The sequence below is a fragment of the Drosophila ananassae genome, chromosome 3R, assembly GCF_017639315.1.
Source record: "Drosophila ananassae strain 14024-0371.13 chromosome 3R, ASM1763931v2, whole genome shotgun sequence".
Classification (NCBI taxonomy): domain Eukaryota; kingdom Metazoa; phylum Arthropoda; class Insecta; order Diptera; family Drosophilidae; genus Drosophila; species Drosophila ananassae.
Window position 1 is genome coordinate 26,262,678 of NC_057930.1, and position 19,860 is coordinate 26,282,537.

A 19,860-nucleotide genomic window follows, 5' to 3' on the forward strand; every position below is an offset into this window, starting at 1 on the left:
TTTTTTAAATCGATACCATGTTTGGTATGGCGGAATTTTTAAAATGAATAATAAAAACATCCAGCTATTTCAAATTGTTTACCTAAACTGGGTTCATTAAATATTTACCTCACGGAGCTGTATCAGTTAATTAAATTATGATAAATAAACTATCAAACCCAGACGCGAAAATGATGTCGCAGAAAATTAAGGTTCTTATCTTACAAATTAAGTTATGGGTTTCTGCAATCAAAAAACTTGGCTGTTTCATTGATATTTGTTTTGTATTTAATAACGTTTCTTTTCACTTTCCCATAATAATCATTTTTAATAATATATATGTATATTTGGATACACTTTGACGATTAGTCCGTGTAAAATTGAACGGAAACGTTAGCTCCTTGAGAGTATTGAGTCTTAATGTAAACGGACGCAAAGGTGTATCCTGGGCCGCCAGACCACAAAGTGGAAGTGGGTCCGGAGCTGTTGGTGAACCTGTCAGTCACATTGATGAAGCGGATGATTTTGGTGTTGGTCTGGCCCTGTAAGCAGAATAATAGTTGTTTTAGGCTAATATTTCAGCAATAAATCAGTAGCAGATACTCACGCTCAAGGGGAAGTTAACGGTAACGTCCTGGTAGGCGTTGGTCTTTTTGAAGATTGTCACGTTCTGGGTGGAGGCCAGCTTGCTGCTGGACAACTTTGAGCCAAAAGAGGCATTGGCAGCGAAGGTCAAAGCCACAATGGCCGATAAAACGAGGACGATTTGGAGGGTCTTCATGGCGGACGTTTTCTTCCGTTATGGAAGAATTGGCAATAACGCCGACAGTTATATACCCGGACTTATCTTGGCGAAGGAGGAGTATTTCTTTATCAATTCTGAAGAATAATATATTTAGAGACTATCAGTAGCTATTCGCTTTGTCATTTGTTAGTGGTTCCTCCTATCTATATTTAGGAGAGTTAAATGGCTTTTAAGTACAAGTTATAAAAAAAAGTATACTTCCCAAAGAGATCAACTCTGTTATGAATAGATTATCTACTAACGGAAATGTGTCTCTAGATTATTTACAATGGGCCATTGATTAGTATATATACGGAGGGTTTTACCCAATATTTGAATAGGTTGTACCTAAAATATATACAATTTTAATTGTACTTACGTTAAAGAAAGCGTTAAATGTTATTATTCAGAGATTTTTAGTAAATAGTGGCTGCTTCTTGCTGCTTTTACTCCAGTAACTACAAAAGCATTTAAAGAATAAAAAATTCATTGTAAATACAAATTAATTTTTGAAAATGGGTTTAACCCTTTTAGAAATGGCATTGTAAATACAAATTAATTTTTGAAAATGGGTTTAACCCTTTTAATTCATTGTAAATACAAATTAATTTTTGAAAATGGGTTTAACCCTTTTAGAAATGGCGCTCGATATCGATAGACAAATAGTTGACTCGATAACACTTAATCGAAGTGTGGAATTTTAGTTTTATCGAAGAGTGGTAACACCAGAAGCAGCTGGAGGAAAGCTTTGTTTTCTTTGTGATTAAAGTTTAAAACAGTTTTAAAACCCTGACTGACCGCAACACTCACATCGAGATGAGCGTGGCCACGGACCAGGAGACGGCGCCCATCGCCAACTCGCGGAATGGTCGCACGGGCAGCTTCTTGCTGCTATTGCTCCAGTAACTACAAAAGCATTTAAAGAATAAAAAATTCATTGTAAATACAAATTAATTTTTGAAAATGGGTTTAACCCTTTTAGAAATGGCGCTCGATATCGATAGACAAATAGTTGACTCGATAACACGTAATCGAAGTGTGGAATTTTAGTTTTATCGAAGAGTGGTAACACCAGAAGCAGCTGGAGGAAAGCTTTGTTTTCTTTGTGATTAAAGTTTAAAACAGTTTTAAAACCCTGACTGACCGCAACACTCACATCGAGATGAGCGTGGCCACGGACCAGGAGACGGCGCCCATCGCCAACTCGCGGAATGGTCGCACGGGCAGCGTTTTCCGGAGCTTCGGGTCGCTCTTTGGCGGCAGCCAAAACAGCGGAGATCAACAGCCGGGCGACGGATATGTGGAGTTCGGGATGCAGAATCCTGAGCGGAGCGGCCGGACGCTGGGCACCTTTGCCGGGGTCTTCAGCCCCGTGGCACTGTCCATGTTCAGCGCCCTGGTTTTCATCCGAGTCGGTGGGTTTCTCTTCACCTCGGTGACGTCACGCCGAACACTTGTTGTGCTGGTCCATTGAACTTGCTCTCGTCTATTCTTCCCTTCGTGTTTATCAGGCTACATAGTCGGAAATGCGGGTCTGTACGTCACGCTGCTGCAGTTCGTCATAGCGTACGCAATTCTGCTCTTCACGGTGGCCTCCGTCTGTGCGATTTCGACCAATGGAGCCATCGAAGGAGGAGGCGTCTACTGTGAGTCACTGATAATTTTGGTGTTTGTCAAGACTGGACTAAAATGAGAACCTGTTTTCTATAGTCATGATAAGCCGCACTCTTGGCTTGGAATTTGGCGGCTCAATCGGAACATTGTTCTTCTTCGCCAATGTGGTGGGATCTGCCATGGCCATCTCCGGATGCACTGAAGGCATCCTGGACAACTTTGGGGCAAACGGATACTTTGGTAGCTACTTGAAGGACGGGCCGTGGTGGTGCTTCCTCATCAGCAGCCTGCTGAACACCCTCCAGTTGCTGGTCTGCTTGGTGGGGGCGGCCCTCTTCGCCAAGACGTCAGTAATTATTTTGGCCATTGTGACTGTGTGTCTCTTCGTCACGTATGTCAGTTTCCTGGCCGTAGGCGCCAGCAATGATACGGTAAGATATCCAATCTCTCATGGGGCAACTATTTTCTGATAGTTTAGTAATTATTTGGGTGACTCCCTATGGCGATCGCTCATTGAGGAAAAGCCCTGTCCCACTTATCAGTTTAGATATCTAGACTATCTGCGGCTCAAATAGGATCTTCTTTAAATATTTGCCCAACTTATCGGTAATGATAAAGGCATTCAGTTGGCTGTGGTCAGAAAGGGTGGTTTTTGTGCTTCACTGATCTGAAGCTGAGGCATTAAGAGCTTGCGGGGATTCAGATTTTCTATTCATTATGTCATAAATAGATAGAGTCTGTGAATCACAGTTTCGAAACTCATACTGCCTACTGCCTTGTTTCAAATTAGCTTCATGAGCTTGCCAAAACATTGTTTGCTGGCTTGTTTATCGCCGAATAGTACTGCAAGTCGCAAACACAAACAAAGAAAAATATGGAAAGCGTAGTAAAGTGATAAGATTTGTGAGTCATTTATGTAGAAACTACGGATCAAAATGCATTTAATTAAAGGTTGAGGGTTTCTAACGAGAAAATATCATATTTTAGCCACAAACTTTGCCTTTGTCGTTTCTTATGAACATAGATAGCGGTTCCCTTGAGTAACAACCTTTCCAAAACGGTGCACTTCCTCAACTATACGGGCCTCAACGCCAATACGCTGCGGGACAACCTGGGAGAGCACTACGGAACCGATTACACCTCCAATGGCAAGCAGGTGGACTTCTCAACCACCTTCGGTGTGCTGTTCGCCGGAGTAACGGGCATCATGGCCGGGGCGAACATGTCCGGGGACCTGAAGAACCCGGCGAAGAGCATTCCGTGCGGCACCTTGTCCGCGGTGGCCTTCACGTTCGTCTCCTACGTCATCCTCTCGTTCCTCATGTGCTGCACCACGCCCTACTTCACGATGCAGAACAACTACCTGTTCCTGCTGCCGGTGAACGTCTGGCCGCCATTCACCGCCATCGGAATCCTGACGGCCACCTTCTCCACCAGCCTGAGCAATCTGATCGGCTCCAGTAGGGTCTTGGAGGCCTTGTCGAAGGACCAAGTTTTCGGAAACCTGCTCAACTTTGTGCTGCGCGGGACGTGGAAGGGAAACCCCATTGCCGCCGTGGTGACGAGCTGGTGCCTCGTGGAGTGCATCCTGCTGATAGGATCCTTCAACATCATCGCGCAGATCAACTCGGTGCTGTTCATGCTCGCCTATTTGGCCACCAACCTGGCCTGCCTGGGCATCGAGATGACGGGAGCGCCCAACTTCAGGCCGCTGTTCAAGTACTTCACCTGGCACACGTGCCTCATCGGACTCCTGGGCACGCTGGTGATGATGTTCGTGATCAACCCCATTTACGCCTCCATCTGCATAATCCTGTGCCTCATCCTGGTGATTGCTCTGCATCTGTTCTCGCCCGCCACTCAGGCCGCCCAGTGGGGATCCATTTCCCAGGCCCTGATGTTCCATCAGGTCCGCAAGTACCTTCTGATGCTGGATCCGCGCAAGGACCACGTCAAGTTTTGGCGACCCCAGATCCTGCTGTTGGTCTCCTCGCCGCGATCCTGCTGTCCGCTGGTGGACTTTGTCAACGATTTGAAGAAGAGCGGTCTCTACATCATCGGCCACGTGAAACTGGGCGACTTCAAGGACGTCCAGGACTTCGAAAACAACCAGCAGTGGTGGTCTTTCTTGGACCACATGCGTGTCAAGGCATTCACGGAGGTCACAGTGAGCCGGAGCATCCGCGAGGGAGTCCAGCATTTGATTCGCCTGTCGGGCATTGGAGCCATGAAGCCAAACACGATCATTTTGGGATTCTACGACAGCGAAGCGCCGCGGGATTTCTTCCAAAAGTAAGAAACAGCACTGATAGTAAGTGGCGGAAGCCCTAATCAAATTCCTTATCTGTCGCAGCGGTTCCTCCCCCTATAAAACGGACGACTTCAACAGCGGGGAGATCCAGAACTTTCCCATCCGCCGCGATGGGGATCCCAAGCACTTCCAAGTGGAGGAGTATGTGCAGATTCTCTGCGATACCCTGCGGATGAAGAAGAACCTCTGCCTGTGCAGGAACTTTCAGCGACTGGACAAGAACTTTATTGCCCAGTGGGTGAACAGCTCCCATGCATACTGATATATCCTAACGAATTACTCTTTTTGATGCAGGAGCAACCACGTGAAGTACATCGATGTGTGGCCCATCAATGTTTTCAACCCCACGCTGGGGGATCCCTTCGATATGGTGTCCCTGTTCATGATGCAGCTGGCAGTGATAATGCTGGCCAAGTGGAAGCACTTGCGAGTGAGGATTTTCCTGTGCGAGACGAACGAACAGCGAGCAGTGGGGTATGCCGGAAGCATTATCTATCAAGACCAGCTTCAAAACCCTTCATTCCTTTTCAGCACCTTTGATTCTCAGGCCCCGCAAATGGAGATCTTCTCCAAGCAGAAGCTGGAGCAGTCTCTCAAGGAGCTGCGCATCTCGGCCCACATTGTGGAGATCCAGGAGTGGAGCCACGACACCGACTTCAGCCGCCGCGCCCGCACCCTGAGGCAGTACACTGGCCAGGCGGACAACGTGATGTTGGAAGACGACGACGAGGAGTCCCTGAACCGCTCGCTGCTCTACATGCAGCGTGCCAATCAAATTATCCGGGAGCGCTCAGACCAGACGGCCCTGTCGTTTATCTATTTGGCCGCTCCGCCGAAGCTGGCCACTCCGGACTTCGCTCAGCGCAGCGCCAGCTACATGGAGCTGCTCACCGAGCTGACCGCCGAGTTGCCGCCCACAATTCTCGTGCACGGCGTCAGCACAGTGACCTCCACCACGCTGTAAGCGGGACAAGCCGGCGGGCAAGCGAATATTTTACGAGTGATAGGAATCCAGAGTGCAACCGGATTGAACCAATTGCGAGGGGCGGCTGATAAGTGGATAAATCTTAAGATCGTTGTGTGCGTTTCTGTGTGTGCTTCAAGCTTTATTTATAATCAAGAATAATGCACGAGGGTGAGTCGATTGAATGTTCATTTTCCGCCGTGAGAGTAACCGGAGTATTGTCGACTTGCCCTCCAGTAACTATTGCATCTGTAGGTAACCATTTGTTTTAGATAATTTAATATTTATTCACACACACAAGCACGTTGATGTCACGAGCCCGAATCCCAACCATATTCATATCAGATAAATACAATTTTAAGCGAATCCATGACCATCTCCTGCGATTGCTCCATGATATCATACTTTAAAGTTTCAACTCACCCAACCGAACCCACACCGATATTAACCTATTTGTGATTGAATATCAATATCTGCACTAGAAGACAGGCCGAACGGCGAAAGTATTAGATAACCGCTTAGAAGGCGGTTGTAAAACAAACAACTTCGTGGCGCACTTAGTTTTTAAACCAACTCTTGGCGGCCCACGGTTCCGACGGACGTTGATGGATTGTTTTTAGAGGAATATTGCGTGTGCTACTATCCACGGAACTGTGACTAAGCCGTACAATATAATAGTAATCGTAGCGTTCAATGTAATCAGTTCTTTCCAATAATTTAAATAAAGTTTTAGTGATATTTATACACTCCTACTAACTAGTAACTGGTAATGGATATTGTTTTCAGATCTCTGCTTTAAAACACTATTATGCAGGGCGGGTTCGATTACCGGATCTCCTTATCCGAGCATCCATTAACACTTTCCGTTTCGGAGTCGGGAGCTCTTATCTGGAGGGGACTTTGTTTGTGCATCGTTTACCGCTACCATTAAATGCTTATTAAGATAGGACATCGGGTCACGTGTAAACTGGAGGACACTGAAGGCCTAACGTTTGAAATCGGGAGCCCAGGCAGACGACCCAATAGAGTCATAAATGTCAACGGAATACGCGTCGTGCTGTTGTTGCACTATTTATGTGATGACAATTTATGATACCCAGTTTCGCCCTGATTACCTGGCCGTATCCTAGGGGCATCCTAGGCCAGGATCTTTGTTTCTGTTTCGGTCCCAATCACGGCTCGAGTGTCAATAAATTCCCATAAACGCACGCAATTGCCTGACACTTTCCAGGGCGCTATCATGTGTATCCTAACGGACACTTAAGATAGCAAGGGTTACTGTTTCGTCCTTGTTAGAGCCTTGACGTGTGTCCTGAGTTATGGCATGAGTTTTGGGGAAATTGTCGCATGCCCCGAGGGATCTAAGGAGGATAATATTCATTTAAATATTTATAAATCTCTGATTGGTTCTTGATTTGATGGTGGAGAATTAAACAGCCTTAAAAGGTTTATAGTCTAAGGATTCTAAGAACCCTGACAACTTCTGCCAGCTATCTATAGTTTCTAAGTCCCTGGCAGACATACAGTCTGCAGTTTTTATGCACATCTGTAGCCACAACAAAATTATGTGGAAACCAATAAGTAGTCTCCTTTAATAATTCATAATTCCGGATTATTACATGGCAATTTGGATCGGCACACAGGGACTCTGTTCGAAGTCATTTTGCCTCACAATGGCAACAATAGCCAGAAAAGATCCTTCATTGTTTCCCTTTGTATGTCGAAGAGGGCTCAACAAGTGTCTGGAAAAGGACAATAAAGTTTCCCATGGAATTCCTTTCTGACTCCGGGACAAAGATACGTAATCGTATTTTCGCAATTTAGCGCCAACAACTAATCCGCAAAACGAAAACGATTAATCTGGCCAGGGAAAACCAGAAACACGCAACCACCAGACGGACCCGAAGGATTATCATCAGATGGCCTATTGTTGGGAAAGAGAGGTGCCTACTTTCAACCAGATCCGCCCACCAATCCGGCCTATTGTTGCTATTTTGACAGAGCCCTCTTGAGGCGACTACCTGTGGCCCTGTGATCCGATCTCTCAGGCAGAAATGCTAATTGGAAAACCCCGATCTCTCCTGCGGGGCGTTGCCGATCTTTAGGCTATCCGCGAACCTTTCTCCCGAAAATATTGCAGCATAATGCTTGATCTGGGATCAGGATCAGGATCGACCTGCGGTCGCGTGGCAAAGTCGCTAGCTCTCGACCAAGTCGCTTCTTCAGATCCCCGATTCCGATCATGATCCATCAGCGGTCATCAAACGTCAGGATCGCTTTGTCGGCTCCCGGCTTTGTTCCTTGACAATTTGTGTGAAATATCCTCCGGGGCATCATTTGTACTCTTTAGCCATGGCTGGCGCTTCGGCGATTGTTTTGGCCGTTTTCCTCAGAAACTGGGCCAACTATTCGAATTGATTTTCCATTTGATGCTGCGAGTCTGCCGAGTTAATTAACCTTTCGATTCGGCCACTTGAAAGTGGGCTTGAGCCAGGTCCTGTTTTGGCCAGAAAAATAGAGCGAAGAGAAATATTCAGGGGGTGTGAGGGATAACAGATTGTATTTGCAAGTGGTAAGGGGATAGAGCCTGTACTCTAGAGATTCTATAGCTTGGTATGGGAGTGAAATGCTTTAATCCATCTTGAAGATAAGTGAGCTGCGAATTAATCTCCTTTCGTGAGAAGTTCTGGGAGAAAGCCATCCGAAAAACACTTATTTGCCTTTTGACCCAATAAAGCACAATTGGCTAAAATCGAAAGTTGCAAACTGCCAACCACACAACGGAATTCATTTCTTTTGTTCCTTCAAAAGCCAAAAACCTCAAACCAACAGGACTTGCTAGACCACAGACATGCAACCAAGGTGCTCCAAGGGGGATCGGATATGGATCGGGTCTGGGATGGACTATGGATAAAAATTATGGAAATTATTCTCACAACAGTGCAGAGGCCCTACTCGTGTCTTTTGTTTGATCGCCTCCTGACCTTGGCAGCAATTGTTTGAATATAAAAAGCCAATGTGCGAGCCAAAGCACAAAGGGCTATGATTACAGACGGTAGCCAAATGACAGGTCAGCCAAAAAAGTGGTACTGGTAGCTGGTACAGTGAATACCTGGCAGAAGGAGATCGCAACAGAGTCGAGGGGCAATTAAACGTTTTGACCGCAAGCCAATTTAGGGCACGGGTTTCGGTTGCCGATGCCAGGTAACTGGAGGATGCAAACGGGAGGAGGCAGCCTGATTCGTCAGGTAGCAGGTAAGGCGAGCAGCCAATCACGTTGCAGACACTATACCGTACACAGGTATATAAGCGTCAGTCCTCGGTCAGCCTCTTCAGTTATCCTTCGATCCTCGAGCAGCAAACATGTTGACCAACAACGAAGCCATGGAGCAGTTCTACTACCACGAAGACGCCACAGTTCTACCGCAATTCCTGGACAACATGCAGGGCAACGATGCCTTCCAGCAACTGGAGCAACTGATATACCAACAGGACTTTACCTGCAACGCCGACAGCCTCTCCGAGGGCACCAGCAGCTGCTCCATGGAGCAGTTGTACTACGACACGCCGGCGGTCCTGGAACTGGAGCATATGCTGAGCGCCCAGGAGCAGCAGCAGAATCCCTCCAACTCCCTGGGAAAGAGCCAGACAAGGAGTACGAAATACTGGAACAAGCAGCACCGCAGCAAGCCTTACGACAAGCTATCCATGTCCTCCGCCTCCTCATCGTCCTCCAGCTCCTCCTCCTCTGGTTGCGGCGGTGGCGATGTCCTGCGAAAGCGCCGACTGGCGGCCAACGCCCGGGAGAGGAGGCGGATGAACAGCCTGAACGACGCCTTCGACAAGCTGCGGGACGTGGTGCCGTCTCTGGGTCACGACCGACGGCTCTCCAAGTACGAGACCCTGCAAATGGCGCAGGCCTACATTGGCGACCTGGTCACCCTGCTCTCCAGAGACTACTGATCGGGAAGGCACAGGATTCAAACTCGTTCCTTTCCAGCAACACCATCGACCTAGTGGAAAACTTATAAAGGCTGTTAGTTTTAAGTTATTATTGTAGTTTTAAAAGCATTTAGTTTAAAAATAAGATAAATAAATAAAATTGGAAGATAAAACTGAAAAAAATTGTATTTTATGATTAAGGATTAGTGTGGATGGGGATATTGCAGGACTTTTCATTGAGGAAGTATAAAAGGAAATAATTTAAACCTATTGGAAATAATCTTAAACCTTGAACAATGTTAAAAAAATAACTATTCCAAATAAATCTGAAAATTTTAAAAATCTGTTGTTTTAATTACCTCCTTAGTACGTACCATCCATCAAATCCTGGTTACAGATCCCACATTTGTTTACATTCTCCACACTCTGGCCTCGTTCCCTAAAAGGGTATCCTAGTTATCCTTGAAGGAGGAGCGCGGCATGGCTAAGTAGGAGTGGGTCACGCCCCAGGAACCAGAGACCTAGGTCAAAACATCAGTGCCGGTGCCGGCCCAGAATTAATGAGTTCCGACTTCCGACAAAAGGAACTCCAAACACAGAAGTGATTAAGTGCCGCAAACGTCAACAGGTAAACACTCGGGATAAACAGAGTCGCCGCTTCAGATCCTTAGGACGGCAGGACGAAAATTGATTTAAACATAGTCATTTTTAAATGGTTTGGGAAAGTGTGGGAGGAGTGTCCGAAGCAGACTTCCTTCCCCTTCTAGTGTATCAAAAACAGAAAGAGTTTCGACTTCTTTGGATATCACATTGATGGTTGTATTTTTAAACATAGACTTTACAATCTTAAATACTCTATAGCTAGTGTTTAATTAAGAAGCCCAAAATGAATTAAAAAGAAGTGCTCTTCACCGTAAATCAATTAAAAAATCATGAAAGTGCCACAAAACTCATTAATTGCACAAAACATTTTAATGATATTGGGAGAGACCAGCGATACTAAACCTCTACCACAAAGCAAATAAACTTTATTGCACTTCCTCTTTCAGGATATTTCAACTCTTTTTATTGCTAAAAATTTGTAATAGCTTCAAATTGGAATATGTGTATTTATTTAAGCTTGAAGGTCAGTTAAAAATTACATTTTAGTGAAGAGCGGTCCAAGTAATCAATTCATTTTAGACTTATTTTAAAACTATTTACAATATCGAGTAGGTCTATGATAGGCTTACAACTAGGGGCAATGGCGCACTAACTAAATGAAGCGGATAATGTAGAAGCTAAGGCATCGCCCTACAGTTACGGCTCTCAAAATGATCTGTGAATTAAGTCTTAAAAGCGGTTGGCTCGGGTGCCCCTTGGTGGAAGGCGGCAGGACGTTGACGAACAGGGCGGATGAACCGACACTTGATAGTATTCTTGTATCTATTTTACAAAAGCACACAGAACTAGCTCGCTGCTATTAATCATTTTTATTTTGTTAAGAATTATTTGGGTGAAGGGTTGCAATACGCCTAATACATTTGAATTCTTCGCTAAAAGTACAGATCGAACGAAACCATGTAACACGCTCTGTACACTGTTAGACCAACGTCCACGCCATAGACCAACCGCCCCAAGGGAAACCAATCCAGCTGCTTCGGGCAATGTGATTTGTCTGTTCTGTACAATTAACTTTTGTTTTTCGATTAAAATATCAATAAAATCAAGGTGAGATAGCTGAAGACTAAAACTAAAGCCGAGAGGGTGACTCTCCTGTTTTTTGTTGTTGTCAGTGTGATTGTGAAGATCTATATAATATGTAATTACATCATCCAAGCTTTACCGCGCATCCGTCCGCGACCCCTCATCGGACCTCCGGGACCGCCGCCGCGCGGGAAGAAGGGTCGCGGCCCGGGACCAGGGCCTTCGAATCCGGGACCGGGCATACGCTGAAATGGCGGCCTAAAGGGACCGTTCGGGCCGGGTCCGTTCCAGCCGCCTCGTCCTCTGCCTCGCCCTCGTCCGGGCATTGGTCCGTCCGGACCGTTCATAGGAAATCTCTGAAATGGCTGGAAGGGAGCACCGAAAGGCGGGCGCGGTGGTGGCGGCGCAGGACCACCGCCTCCGCCCATTTGCATCGGAGGCATTTGATTCCATCCCTGCTGTTGGTTCTGCTGCTGGTGTTGAAGCTGCTCCTGATCCTGATCTGGCATGGGAGGCCCCATGAATGGATTGCTGGACTCCCAGGAATTCATGAACTCCGAAGGAGTCTCAAGCAAGACAGGACGGGATGATGAATCCCCATTTGCGTCGCCATCTCCCGTATTATTCTCCTTTGGTTCTGTAGATTACAATTGTTAAGAATAGTTCCTCTGTAAATGCAACCCTTATTACCTCTCAAGGACTCATCAATGTCGTCGTCCGACATGTCCATATCCACCACCATATCCGCAGGATCATACCGGGCAGAGCCATCCACACGATCCGATTCGGATGAAGAGCCTAAAATAGAAGGGGCTTTGTTTTATAAAATGATCTTGTCTTTTAAGAATCTTTATACTTACTGGCATTCGATTTATGGGGAGAGCTGACCTTCGTCTTGGCATAGCTATTTCCTGGGGGAGCCATCATTCCATCCTCACTGGGATGCGGTACGATCCGGTAGTCTACATCCCCACCAGAAAACTCCTGGAAAATAAAGAATTTATATATTTAATCAACCCTACCTCCCTTATATTACAATTCTTAAACTATTTCCATTTATTCTCACATCAAATACCGAAAATGAAGGGTCTACCTTTTCTGCTCCGCCCGGCGAACCAGTGAGGGATATTAGATTCCTGTGGTCTATGTCCACCAGCTGCCTGGACTTGTCCTTGCTCAATCCCAGCTTGGCCCCAAAGTCGAAGGCTGGTGGGAGCTGCAACGTCCGATGGTCCACGTCCTCTGCGCCCAACGCTGCTGAATCAGTGTGCAGGTGCTCATTATATTCGATGGGAGCGGCCCCTGCGTTTCCCTTTCGCTCAAAGTGGGGCGGCGAATGCGGCGTCGATTGGTTCGCGTACGAAGAGGAGCTGGCCCCGCTGCTGTTCAGGCTGGTGTCCAGCGCCGTCCACGACATGCTCATGTTCCATGTGCTGTTAAAGTCGTCCCCTCCTCCCCCTGGTCCGAGCGATGGTGGCAGGGGTGGCGGTGGCATAGACGAGGGAGCGTATTCCTGGCTTCCATTGCCCACTGCGCTTCCGTTTCCTCCATACATATGGGATGGGGGTGGCGGCACATACTGGTCCTGGCTGCTGGATCCGAATAGAGGAGGATTCGGCGTATACTCCGCCGATCCTCCACCGAGACCAGGAATGGAGCTATTATTCGAACTAGAGATCGGCTCCGGCTTGTAGAAGTTGGCATTCGGTGCATAGCCCTCGTCGTCCGACCGAGATCCGATTACCTCTATGGCGCTGCCCTGGTCCTTCGAGTCCCGCTTGAAGTCGTTTATGTCGAACGGCAGCTTTCCGCTGTCCAGGTAACTGGAAAAGCCGTTCAAGCCTCCGCCAAAAAGGTTCTGAAACGTGAAACTAAAGTTAGTAAGCCATAAGATGTAATTTGTGCGACTCCCATACCATTCCCAGGGATGAGTTGTTCTCATCGGGCAACTGGAGATCGGCATCTCGCTCCGGCGAGGGGGCGTTTATGTCCGGGGATGGAATGGGACTGGCCAGGGTAGGGATGGTCTCGTCTAGCTTTCTTTTAACAATTTTAATCCTAGTTCCGAAGCTCTTATAGGCCTGATGGAGATAACCAATTAGTCCAGGAAGAAGCCGAATTATTTTTGAAAAACTTACACTTGCCACCACTTTCACTTCTTTCCCTTGGTGCTCGTAGAACTTCTTGGCAGCCTCCAGGCCGGCCAGAACCGCCTTTCTGCTCTTGATTTCGTTCTGCAGGTTCTTGTTGCATGCGTTTATGTAGGCCACGTACCGCTCCACCTCCTTCTCTATGTCGCCCGAGTGGCTCTTGTCCTTCAGCTGCTGCTTGATGACTTCGATCTCAAAGGTAGGCGGTTTGGGCAGCTTCTTCATGCTCTTGTCGGTGGCTTCGGCCAGCTCCACGCACTCCCTAACCTGGGCTATCAGTGTGGCGTTCTGGAACTCGTCGCTCACGTCGACCTGGGACTTTTTTGGCGGAGCTATGTTGAGGAGCCCGCTCAGGTCGCTGAGGTACTCCTCGTTGTAGATCTCTCTCTGCTCCCAGATCTTGAATATGCGAAGGATTTTGTCCTTGACGCGTTCGTCCCTGAGTAGAAATAGAGATTAAAGAAGTTCAGGAAGTAGAAGAGCTGGAAAGCTTCCATTTTTTTTTTATAAAACACGTGCTTGCAATTGAATAACTCTTTGGTAACTTTATAGTAAGCTTTTTATGGCTCTGTGACATCCTAAGCCTGCAGAATACTCACCTAACCATGGTGGTGGCTCGCTGGAGCGCCGTGGCCCAGCACTCGACAAACTCGTAGCGCTTGCGCTTGCTGTACTGGATGACATCGTTGGCCAGGTAGAAGAGCACGAGGCGGTGATCCACGCGAACTGCACAGGAAAAGTCATGAGCTGGCGAGGATTCGAAAGGGGTGGACGGTTATCAGCACTCACCTCGCTTGAAAACATTAAGCCAGCACTGGATGATCTTTTTGTGGTTGGAGCGATGCTGCAGGCACCAGTTGGACATCTGCTGGATGCCGTCCTGCGTGTCCTTCAGCGCCTCCAGGCGCGTCTCGAACAGCTCCTCGTCGAAGGTCTCCGTCATAGTGAATAGCTGCTATGCCGGCTCAGCACATTACAATTGTTTACGACTGGGTTTGCCGCTGCACTCCGGCCAAGCGATGTATTTTATATACCTCTTTTCCCACACGCGCACTTTTTTCACCCGCCGTTTTCGCGCTCTATTCGCACGCCACGACCAGGGTTTCTTCGCCTGTGGTACACTTTCTAGCAGCCGAACTCTTTTCCGCCGCTTGCTGCACGCTTCAAGCCGATTTTATCTATTTATTCGCGGAAAACTAAACAAATTAGTTGAAACAAACAGATAAATCGAGGCGAGGCTGCCAGACAGTAAGTTTGCAGGGGTGCTGCCACCCGGCGAAGTGGGCTGGTGGCCTTGCCACTACAGCTGAGCAGCCCTTTTTGGGGCTGCCAACCCACCCCAAAGGAGTCTAGTCCGGCAACGTTCAGTTAGTTTGGTGCGTTGTCTGGAGTTTTTAAAAATGATTGTGATTTATTCTACTTAAATAGGAGAAGGCCTGGATAGATAAACTATTAAATATTGTGAAAAATTATGTAATGGCTTTTATTTCAACAGGCTATCCCCAGTAGAAGACTTAAAAAGCAAGATTTTCTAGGACTCTGATCAGAAGCTTGATTCTTGCCGGCTGGTTATGGAAACTAATTGTACTTATTGGAATTCAAAACTACTGACTAAAGGTAAGTCTATGAATATAACTAATTGATTTTTAAGTTTTCACCATACCTGTTCCCTGTTTCCAGTCCTACATACCTGGAACTTGAAGTCGCTCCAGTAATAACCTTACCAATGCGCCATGATCCATAGCTGCCATAGCTGCCATAGATCCATAGACGCCATTTTGGACCTGGTACAGTGTCCTGAATCTTTACATCATGATTTACCGGATAGTTTAGTTGAAGTACAAGGAATATAAAGGATTGTCAGGATACTAAGCTCTGGAGTGCAAAGTCCACCATCATCTCAAGAGATTCCAGGACAATTAGAGCTGCACGTGAAATGTAAATCCTGAGCACTGGTGAGTAGACCAACAACTTAAGACTTTTCACTATCCCAGTACACTTTTTCGATAGAATAACGATATTTTTTAAGGCGCAAAGTTTAAAAAGCTGTTCCTCTGTAGAAACAAAATCAAACTAAACAGAAAATAGAATGAATTTCCAATTATATCCCAAGGATTCCCACTCTTAAGATGCACCTGGTGGTTCAATGGCGTCTTGAACCATACTAAAAACACACATTAATTTACTTTAGATTAATTTATTAATTAAATAAGCTGGACCATGGACCAAATGGACCATGTTCTTCCATGTAAGGCAGATAGTTACTGCGCATGTGCCGGTGTAGGCCTCTTCATCCATGTAAAGGCGTACGGCGAGCCGATCCGGTTCAGTCGGGTGAAATTGGTCAAAAGGAGCGGACGCTCTCCATCCTTGGGCGATTGTTTTGCTTTTTGCTCGAAAAGTTGTTGTAAATCTCGTAAATTTGCCGGTACGGTGAAACTCTGTGCTTATTTCGCTTAAATGATAAGATTTGTCCCCAACTGCGTGGGAGTGTTTGTTTACCTCGCGGTGGCTGTTGTTGCTGTGGATTTAATTTATTAGTTGCCGGCATATGGTGTCCCCAATAGAGATGTCCTAGTGAACAGTACCCAATCTTTTATGTATTTTATGAGAAAAGAATGCAGAAAGTGTTCTCTAACTTGAATATTCGGCCCTCCGCTTGATGCTAAAGTAATTGTTTCCCTTCCGCTCGAGTTAGCAACAAGTGATAATTTTAATCGGGGCTCGTGCGTGAAAGTTCTCTTGATTAATGTCACGTACGCAGCGCTTGTGGTTGTTTTGATTTTGTTGTTTTACTTTATTTCGGTTGGACGAGGGCCACAAAAACTAATCAAAATCCAAGGACAATATTTGGCGATAGGGAAGCAAAAGAAAAACAACCCATATTTTCCTTGCTTTAATATTTTGTTGTGGGTTAAATGGTGAGCTTTATCGGTGTTTGATTCCCGACTAAGCGTTTCAGACAATTGAGTCTCCTTAAACAGTCTAGAAATTCCTCTAGAAATTCAAAACAATTTCAAGGAAGTCTTCTCTTCAAACACAGTCCCTCCACAACTGTAAAGTGAACAACTGTTTGGCGTTTTCCTTTTCGCCGGCGCCTCTTCCTCATTGCCATTAGGGCCATGTAATTATTCTGATTACTTGGCTCAGGCTCACAGACAGGACACCAATCACGGCAGCTACAATACAGCAACAGCAACAACAACAGCCAGCCCGTGCTGCGCCACTGACCCAGTGCCAGTTCCCAGTTACGTCGAATCCATTCCGTTACGCTCCGCTCCGCTTTTCTCCCTTCCGTCCGGCTCCGCTTGGCGTGGTTCTGGGCACTTGACCACTTGACCCGGGCAGGGAAATGCGCCGTAGCAAATAATTACGCTTCAATTGCTGCTCTCCCTTCAAGGACTCTTGATTGTCTCCGGTTCCCATAAACTTGTATGAAAAAAAACGCAATTTCGCGGCGCTTAAAGTTCGCAAAGAAATAAAACAAAATTAAACCAAAACTTATTAAGGTGAGTATTATATGATAAGATTTCCTTGACATTTTTTGGAAAATTAAGGATGCCCATTTATAACCTTAGTCATGTCCATGTTTTATCCAGTCACTGTCCATATATGTCAATTTCCATCCGATCCGTGATCAGAATATCTCAAACGGTTTTTAATTCGAGTCTAAGCCATGATCACAACTCTGCCAATTTTCATCCGATCCTTGAGCGGGATACCTCAAAAGATTTCTAGTTCGATTCTCCACCAATCTGCATCAAAATCTGGGATTCTGTTTTTTATCGATTTTTTTCAAAATTTTCTGAAGGAGTCCTTTAAAAAAAAACAAAATTACAATTACATCAAGGGCATGCTAACACATTTAAGTGGGGTCATTTTGTTCCGCTTCAGACTTTTATTTACTTTCTATCTCATCGCTTAATTACCTAATCAAAAAACATTTTAAATTATGCCTATTAAAATAATTATAACTAATATCGGGAAAATGTACTATAACTTTTGGGTTTCATTGGCTTGAACCCCGTCGGTCAATACATTTCGATTGTTCAGCATGTGGATCGGACTGGTAATTATTTCATCGCTGGGTGCCTGCTTACTCAGTTCTAGCGTAAGTGTGGCATTCGTGACACTTCCAAGGATCTAATCTTAAAATTTCAGGATGCAGTTGTGTTTAAGATGACCAACGCTGTCTGTAAGAGCTACAACCAGTCGTGGGTTGTGTTCGAACTTTGCCGCCTAAAGGCTGTGGGTCGCGATAAGGTAGTTTTTAATATGATTGGGAATATTCTCCATCCGACCAACAGCGTACATGTACACTTGGATGTTTTAAAAAAAGCCAATGGGTTTAAGCCATGGGTTATCAGCACAAAGCTGGATGTCTGTCGGTTTTTGCGAAAGAAGTACGACCCATTCGCCACAATGGTTCACAGCTTCTTTGGAGAGTTTTCCAACTTTAATCACACGTGTCCCTACGTGGTAAGATCCATGTGCGCCCATCACAAAATCCACTATTTTATTCACTAATATTTTCAGGGTCCCCTAATTATTAAGGGGTTTTATCTGAGGCGTGAATTATTAATGCTTCCTTTTCCTTCTGGAGAGTACATGCTGGTGACTAAGTGGTTTTATTATAACAGACATCAACTTGAAGTTAATATTACATTCCTTTACACCGAGGACCTTCGCAGTGGTGCCTATAAACATAATGGCTGACTATTATTCCTATTAGTCTATTGCAAAAATCGCCTTTTATTAACAAAAAGAATGGCATTATTATAAAACCTATTAGTTTAGGTTTTATTTTTTCGCCAATTTTCATCCGATCTTTGAGCGGATTCCCTACATTAAAACAAGCAAATAAATTTTTCGATCGATTTTTTTCAACATTTTCTGATGGAGTCCCTTCGAAAAACGCCACATCCCATATATGGCCCCCATTCATGACTATCATGACCATTCATGATTTCTAAATCAATTCTCCACCAATCTGCATCAAAATCTGAAAATAAATTTTTCGATCGATTTTTTCTAAATTTTCTGATAGAGTTCCTTCGAAAAATGCCGGATCCCCATGTATGGCCCCCTTCCGTGACCATAACTCTGCCAATTTGCATCCGATCCTTGAGCGGAATACCTCAAAACCTTTGCAAATCAATTCTTCACCAAGTTCGATCAAAATGTAATGGAACATTTTTCGATAATTTTTTTTCCCAAATTTTCTGATGGAGTCCCTTCGAAAACTTCAAGATTCGTATATTTGGCTCGTAGCCAAGTCTGAGTCACATTATTTTCTTTGGTTGATGGTTTTTCTTTTTGCGGCAACCCTTTGCCGACAACGTGGGTTCCCATGACTTTAAATTAACTTGTGTGGGGCGGCTTCCTGCGAATCCGCCCAAACGCCCCCACAGTGACACACACACACAGCGATAATCACAATTAGCCCACACCTTTGGCGTTGCGAGAAACAATAAACACTAATTAGGAAGCAATTCCGACGACAGCATCGCGCAATTGAAAAACCCAGTGCCTTCCCCTCGTGTAACCCGGTTTCCCCGGTCCCTGCAGAGACTCGTCCTTTGCACACACACACACTAATGTAGACGAAGAGCTCCAACACACACACACATAGGCACTGGCAGAGGCGTTTGTCAATTAGTTGCTCATTCGCAGGCTAAGCTTTCCTCGGAGTACTCTTTCTAGCTTTCGTGGCGGACTGTGACGCAGTTTCATTTACTCTGCTTCCGGGAAATTTAATCAGGATTCTTCCGCAGTTACTTATGATTGATAGTTGAGTTATCCTTGATTGTACGATGATGTCGATATGCACTTTCCACTCGAGCTGCATTGGCTTTACTTTTCAACTTTTGATTTCCACGTCAATCACTGTCGCAGCCAAAGAAAAGTTTAGCATACAGCAGCGCCAGGGCATGTGGGGCATCTGTTTGTGACCTGTGTGGGTGGCGGGGGTACCCCGGAGGAGGTTACTGAAATAAATTCCAATGGCTCCCCATCAACGTGTGTTGGCAAAGATCGACGTCATCGGTGGCATCCCACGCCCGGTGGCAGGAAAACACATCCTGCCGAGTAAACAACACGCCAGCGTCACTGTTGAATTAGTCCGATGGGTGGGGATTAGGCTCTGGGACTTGAATTTAAATAATCATTAGTAGGTTTCTCCATTTTATTTTAAGAGAACTGATTACTTTTAAGCAAAGGAGACTATGGGGGAATGGTTTAGGAGGAAATCAGAGAATATCCATCATGCTTCGTGTCGTGGGGCTGCATTACCTGGGTGGCCGCGGCGGCCCTAATGGCAAGCTGAGTGCATTCCCCTGCCAGCGGACACATGATGGATGGCCACGAGCCATCTCATCCGAGCAATTGTGTCGCACAACCCACACACACACATACACACACATCCTTGGGG

General features: G+C 45.8%; 5 protein-coding genes across 7 annotated transcripts; 3 read left to right on the forward strand and 2 right to left on the reverse strand.

Annotated features, from left to right (window-relative positions):
• Nucleotides 1-244: 244 nt before the first annotated feature.
• Nucleotides 245-802, reverse strand: LOC6497875. The gene is made up of 2 exons (XM_001961588.4): nucleotides 587-802; nucleotides 245-521 (listed from the first exon to the last, which is right to left on the reverse strand). The coding sequence occupies exons 1-2, from the start codon at nucleotides 758-760 to the stop codon at nucleotides 345-347; spliced, it is 351 nt and encodes a 116-aa protein (XP_001961624.1). The 5' UTR covers nucleotides 761-802; the 3' UTR covers nucleotides 245-344.
• Nucleotides 803-1,470: 668 nt separating this feature from the next.
• LOC6497656 (solute carrier family 12 member 9) lies at nucleotides 1,471-6,408 on the forward strand. 2 transcript variants are annotated; one of them, XM_044715962.1, is made up of 8 exons: nucleotides 1,471-1,631; nucleotides 1,978-2,178; nucleotides 2,275-2,409; nucleotides 2,474-2,808; nucleotides 3,402-4,669; nucleotides 4,731-4,922; nucleotides 4,983-5,162; nucleotides 5,220-6,408. In XM_044715962.1, exons 1-8 carry the CDS (start codon nucleotides 1,580-1,582, stop codon nucleotides 5,650-5,652), a joined length of 2,796 nt encoding a protein of 931 aa, XP_044571897.1. In that variant the 5' UTR covers nucleotides 1,471-1,579; the 3' UTR covers nucleotides 5,653-6,408. The 2 variants fall into 2 exon arrangements, with proteins under 2 accessions (XP_044571897.1, XP_001961623.1); XM_001961587.4 differs by lacking the exon at nucleotides 1,471-1,631 and having other exon boundaries at nucleotides 1,815-2,178.
• A 2,320-nt stretch (nucleotides 6,409-8,728) lies between these two features.
• Nucleotides 8,729-9,859, forward strand: LOC6497657 (basic helix-loop-helix transcription factor amos). Its single transcript, XM_001961586.4, has one exon. It carries the CDS (start codon nucleotides 9,016-9,018, stop codon nucleotides 9,613-9,615), a length of 600 nt encoding a protein of 199 aa, XP_001961622.1. The 5' UTR covers nucleotides 8,729-9,015; the 3' UTR covers nucleotides 9,616-9,859.
• A 529-nt stretch (nucleotides 9,860-10,388) lies between these two features.
• LOC6497874 lies at nucleotides 10,389-14,723 on the reverse strand. Of its 2 annotated transcripts, none has more exons than XM_014906378.3 (8): nucleotides 14,220-14,723; nucleotides 14,030-14,156; nucleotides 13,419-13,869; nucleotides 13,197-13,361; nucleotides 12,347-13,138; nucleotides 12,141-12,264; nucleotides 11,971-12,078; nucleotides 10,389-11,917 (listed from the first exon to the last, which is right to left on the reverse strand). In XM_014906378.3, the coding sequence occupies exons 1-8, from the start codon at nucleotides 14,371-14,373 to the stop codon at nucleotides 11,400-11,402; spliced, it is 2,439 nt and encodes an 812-aa protein (XP_014761864.1). In that variant the 5' UTR covers nucleotides 14,374-14,723; the 3' UTR covers nucleotides 10,389-11,399. The 2 variants fall into 2 exon arrangements, with proteins under 2 accessions (XP_014761864.1, XP_001961621.1); XM_001961585.4 differs by having other exon boundaries at nucleotides 12,374-13,138; nucleotides 14,220-14,722.
• Nucleotides 14,724-17,389: 2,666 nt separating this feature from the next.
• LOC123257416 lies at nucleotides 17,390-18,322 on the forward strand. Its single transcript, XM_044716401.1, has 2 exons — nucleotides 17,390-17,541; nucleotides 17,592-18,322. The coding sequence occupies exons 1-2, from the start codon at nucleotides 17,485-17,487 to the stop codon at nucleotides 17,955-17,957; spliced, it is 423 nt and encodes a 140-aa protein (XP_044572336.1). The 5' UTR covers nucleotides 17,390-17,484; the 3' UTR covers nucleotides 17,958-18,322.
• Nucleotides 18,323-19,860: the final 1,538 nt, after the last annotated feature.

Excerpts from the sequence above, each read along its gene's own strand:
- LOC6497875 (XM_001961588.4), bottom strand. The coding sequence starts at position 760 with ATGAAGACCCTCCAAATCGTCCTCGTTTTATCGGCCATTGTGGCTTTG. Across the intron at positions 522-586 it reads CCGTTAACTTCCCCTTGAGC|GGCCAGACCAACACCAAAAT; the intron begins GTGAGTATCTGC and ends TTCTGCTTACAG.
- LOC6497656 (XM_044715962.1), top strand. The coding sequence starts at position 1,580 with ATGAGCGTGGCCACGGACCAGGAGACGGCGCCCATCGCCAACTCGCGG. Across the intron at positions 1,632-1,977 it reads CATCGCCAACTCGCGGAATG|GTCGCACGGGCAGCGTTTTC; the intron begins GTCGCACGGGCA and ends ACTCGCGGAATG. Across the intron at positions 5,163-5,219 it reads AACGAACAGCGAGCAGTGGG|CACCTTTGATTCTCAGGCCC; the intron begins GTATGCCGGAAG and ends ATTCCTTTTCAG.
- LOC6497657 (XM_001961586.4), top strand. The coding sequence starts at position 9,016 with ATGTTGACCAACAACGAAGCCATGGAGCAGTTCTACTACCACGAAGAC.
- LOC6497874 (XM_014906378.3), bottom strand. The coding sequence starts at position 14,373 with ATGACGGAGACCTTCGACGAGGAGCTGTTCGAGACGCGCCTGGAGGCG. Across the intron at positions 13,139-13,196 it reads ACAACTCATCCCTGGGAATG|AACCTTTTTGGCGGAGGCTT; the intron begins GTATGGGAGTCG and ends TTCACGTTTCAG. Across the intron at positions 12,079-12,140 it reads TCCCCATAAATCGAATGCCA|GCTCTTCATCCGAATCGGAT; the intron begins GTAAGTATAAAG and ends CTTCTATTTTAG.
- LOC123257416 (XM_044716401.1), top strand. The coding sequence starts at position 17,485 with ATGTGGATCGGACTGGTAATTATTTCATCGCTGGGTGCCTGCTTACTC. Across the intron at positions 17,542-17,591 it reads CCTGCTTACTCAGTTCTAGC|GATGCAGTTGTGTTTAAGAT; the intron begins GTAAGTGTGGCA and ends TTAAAATTTCAG.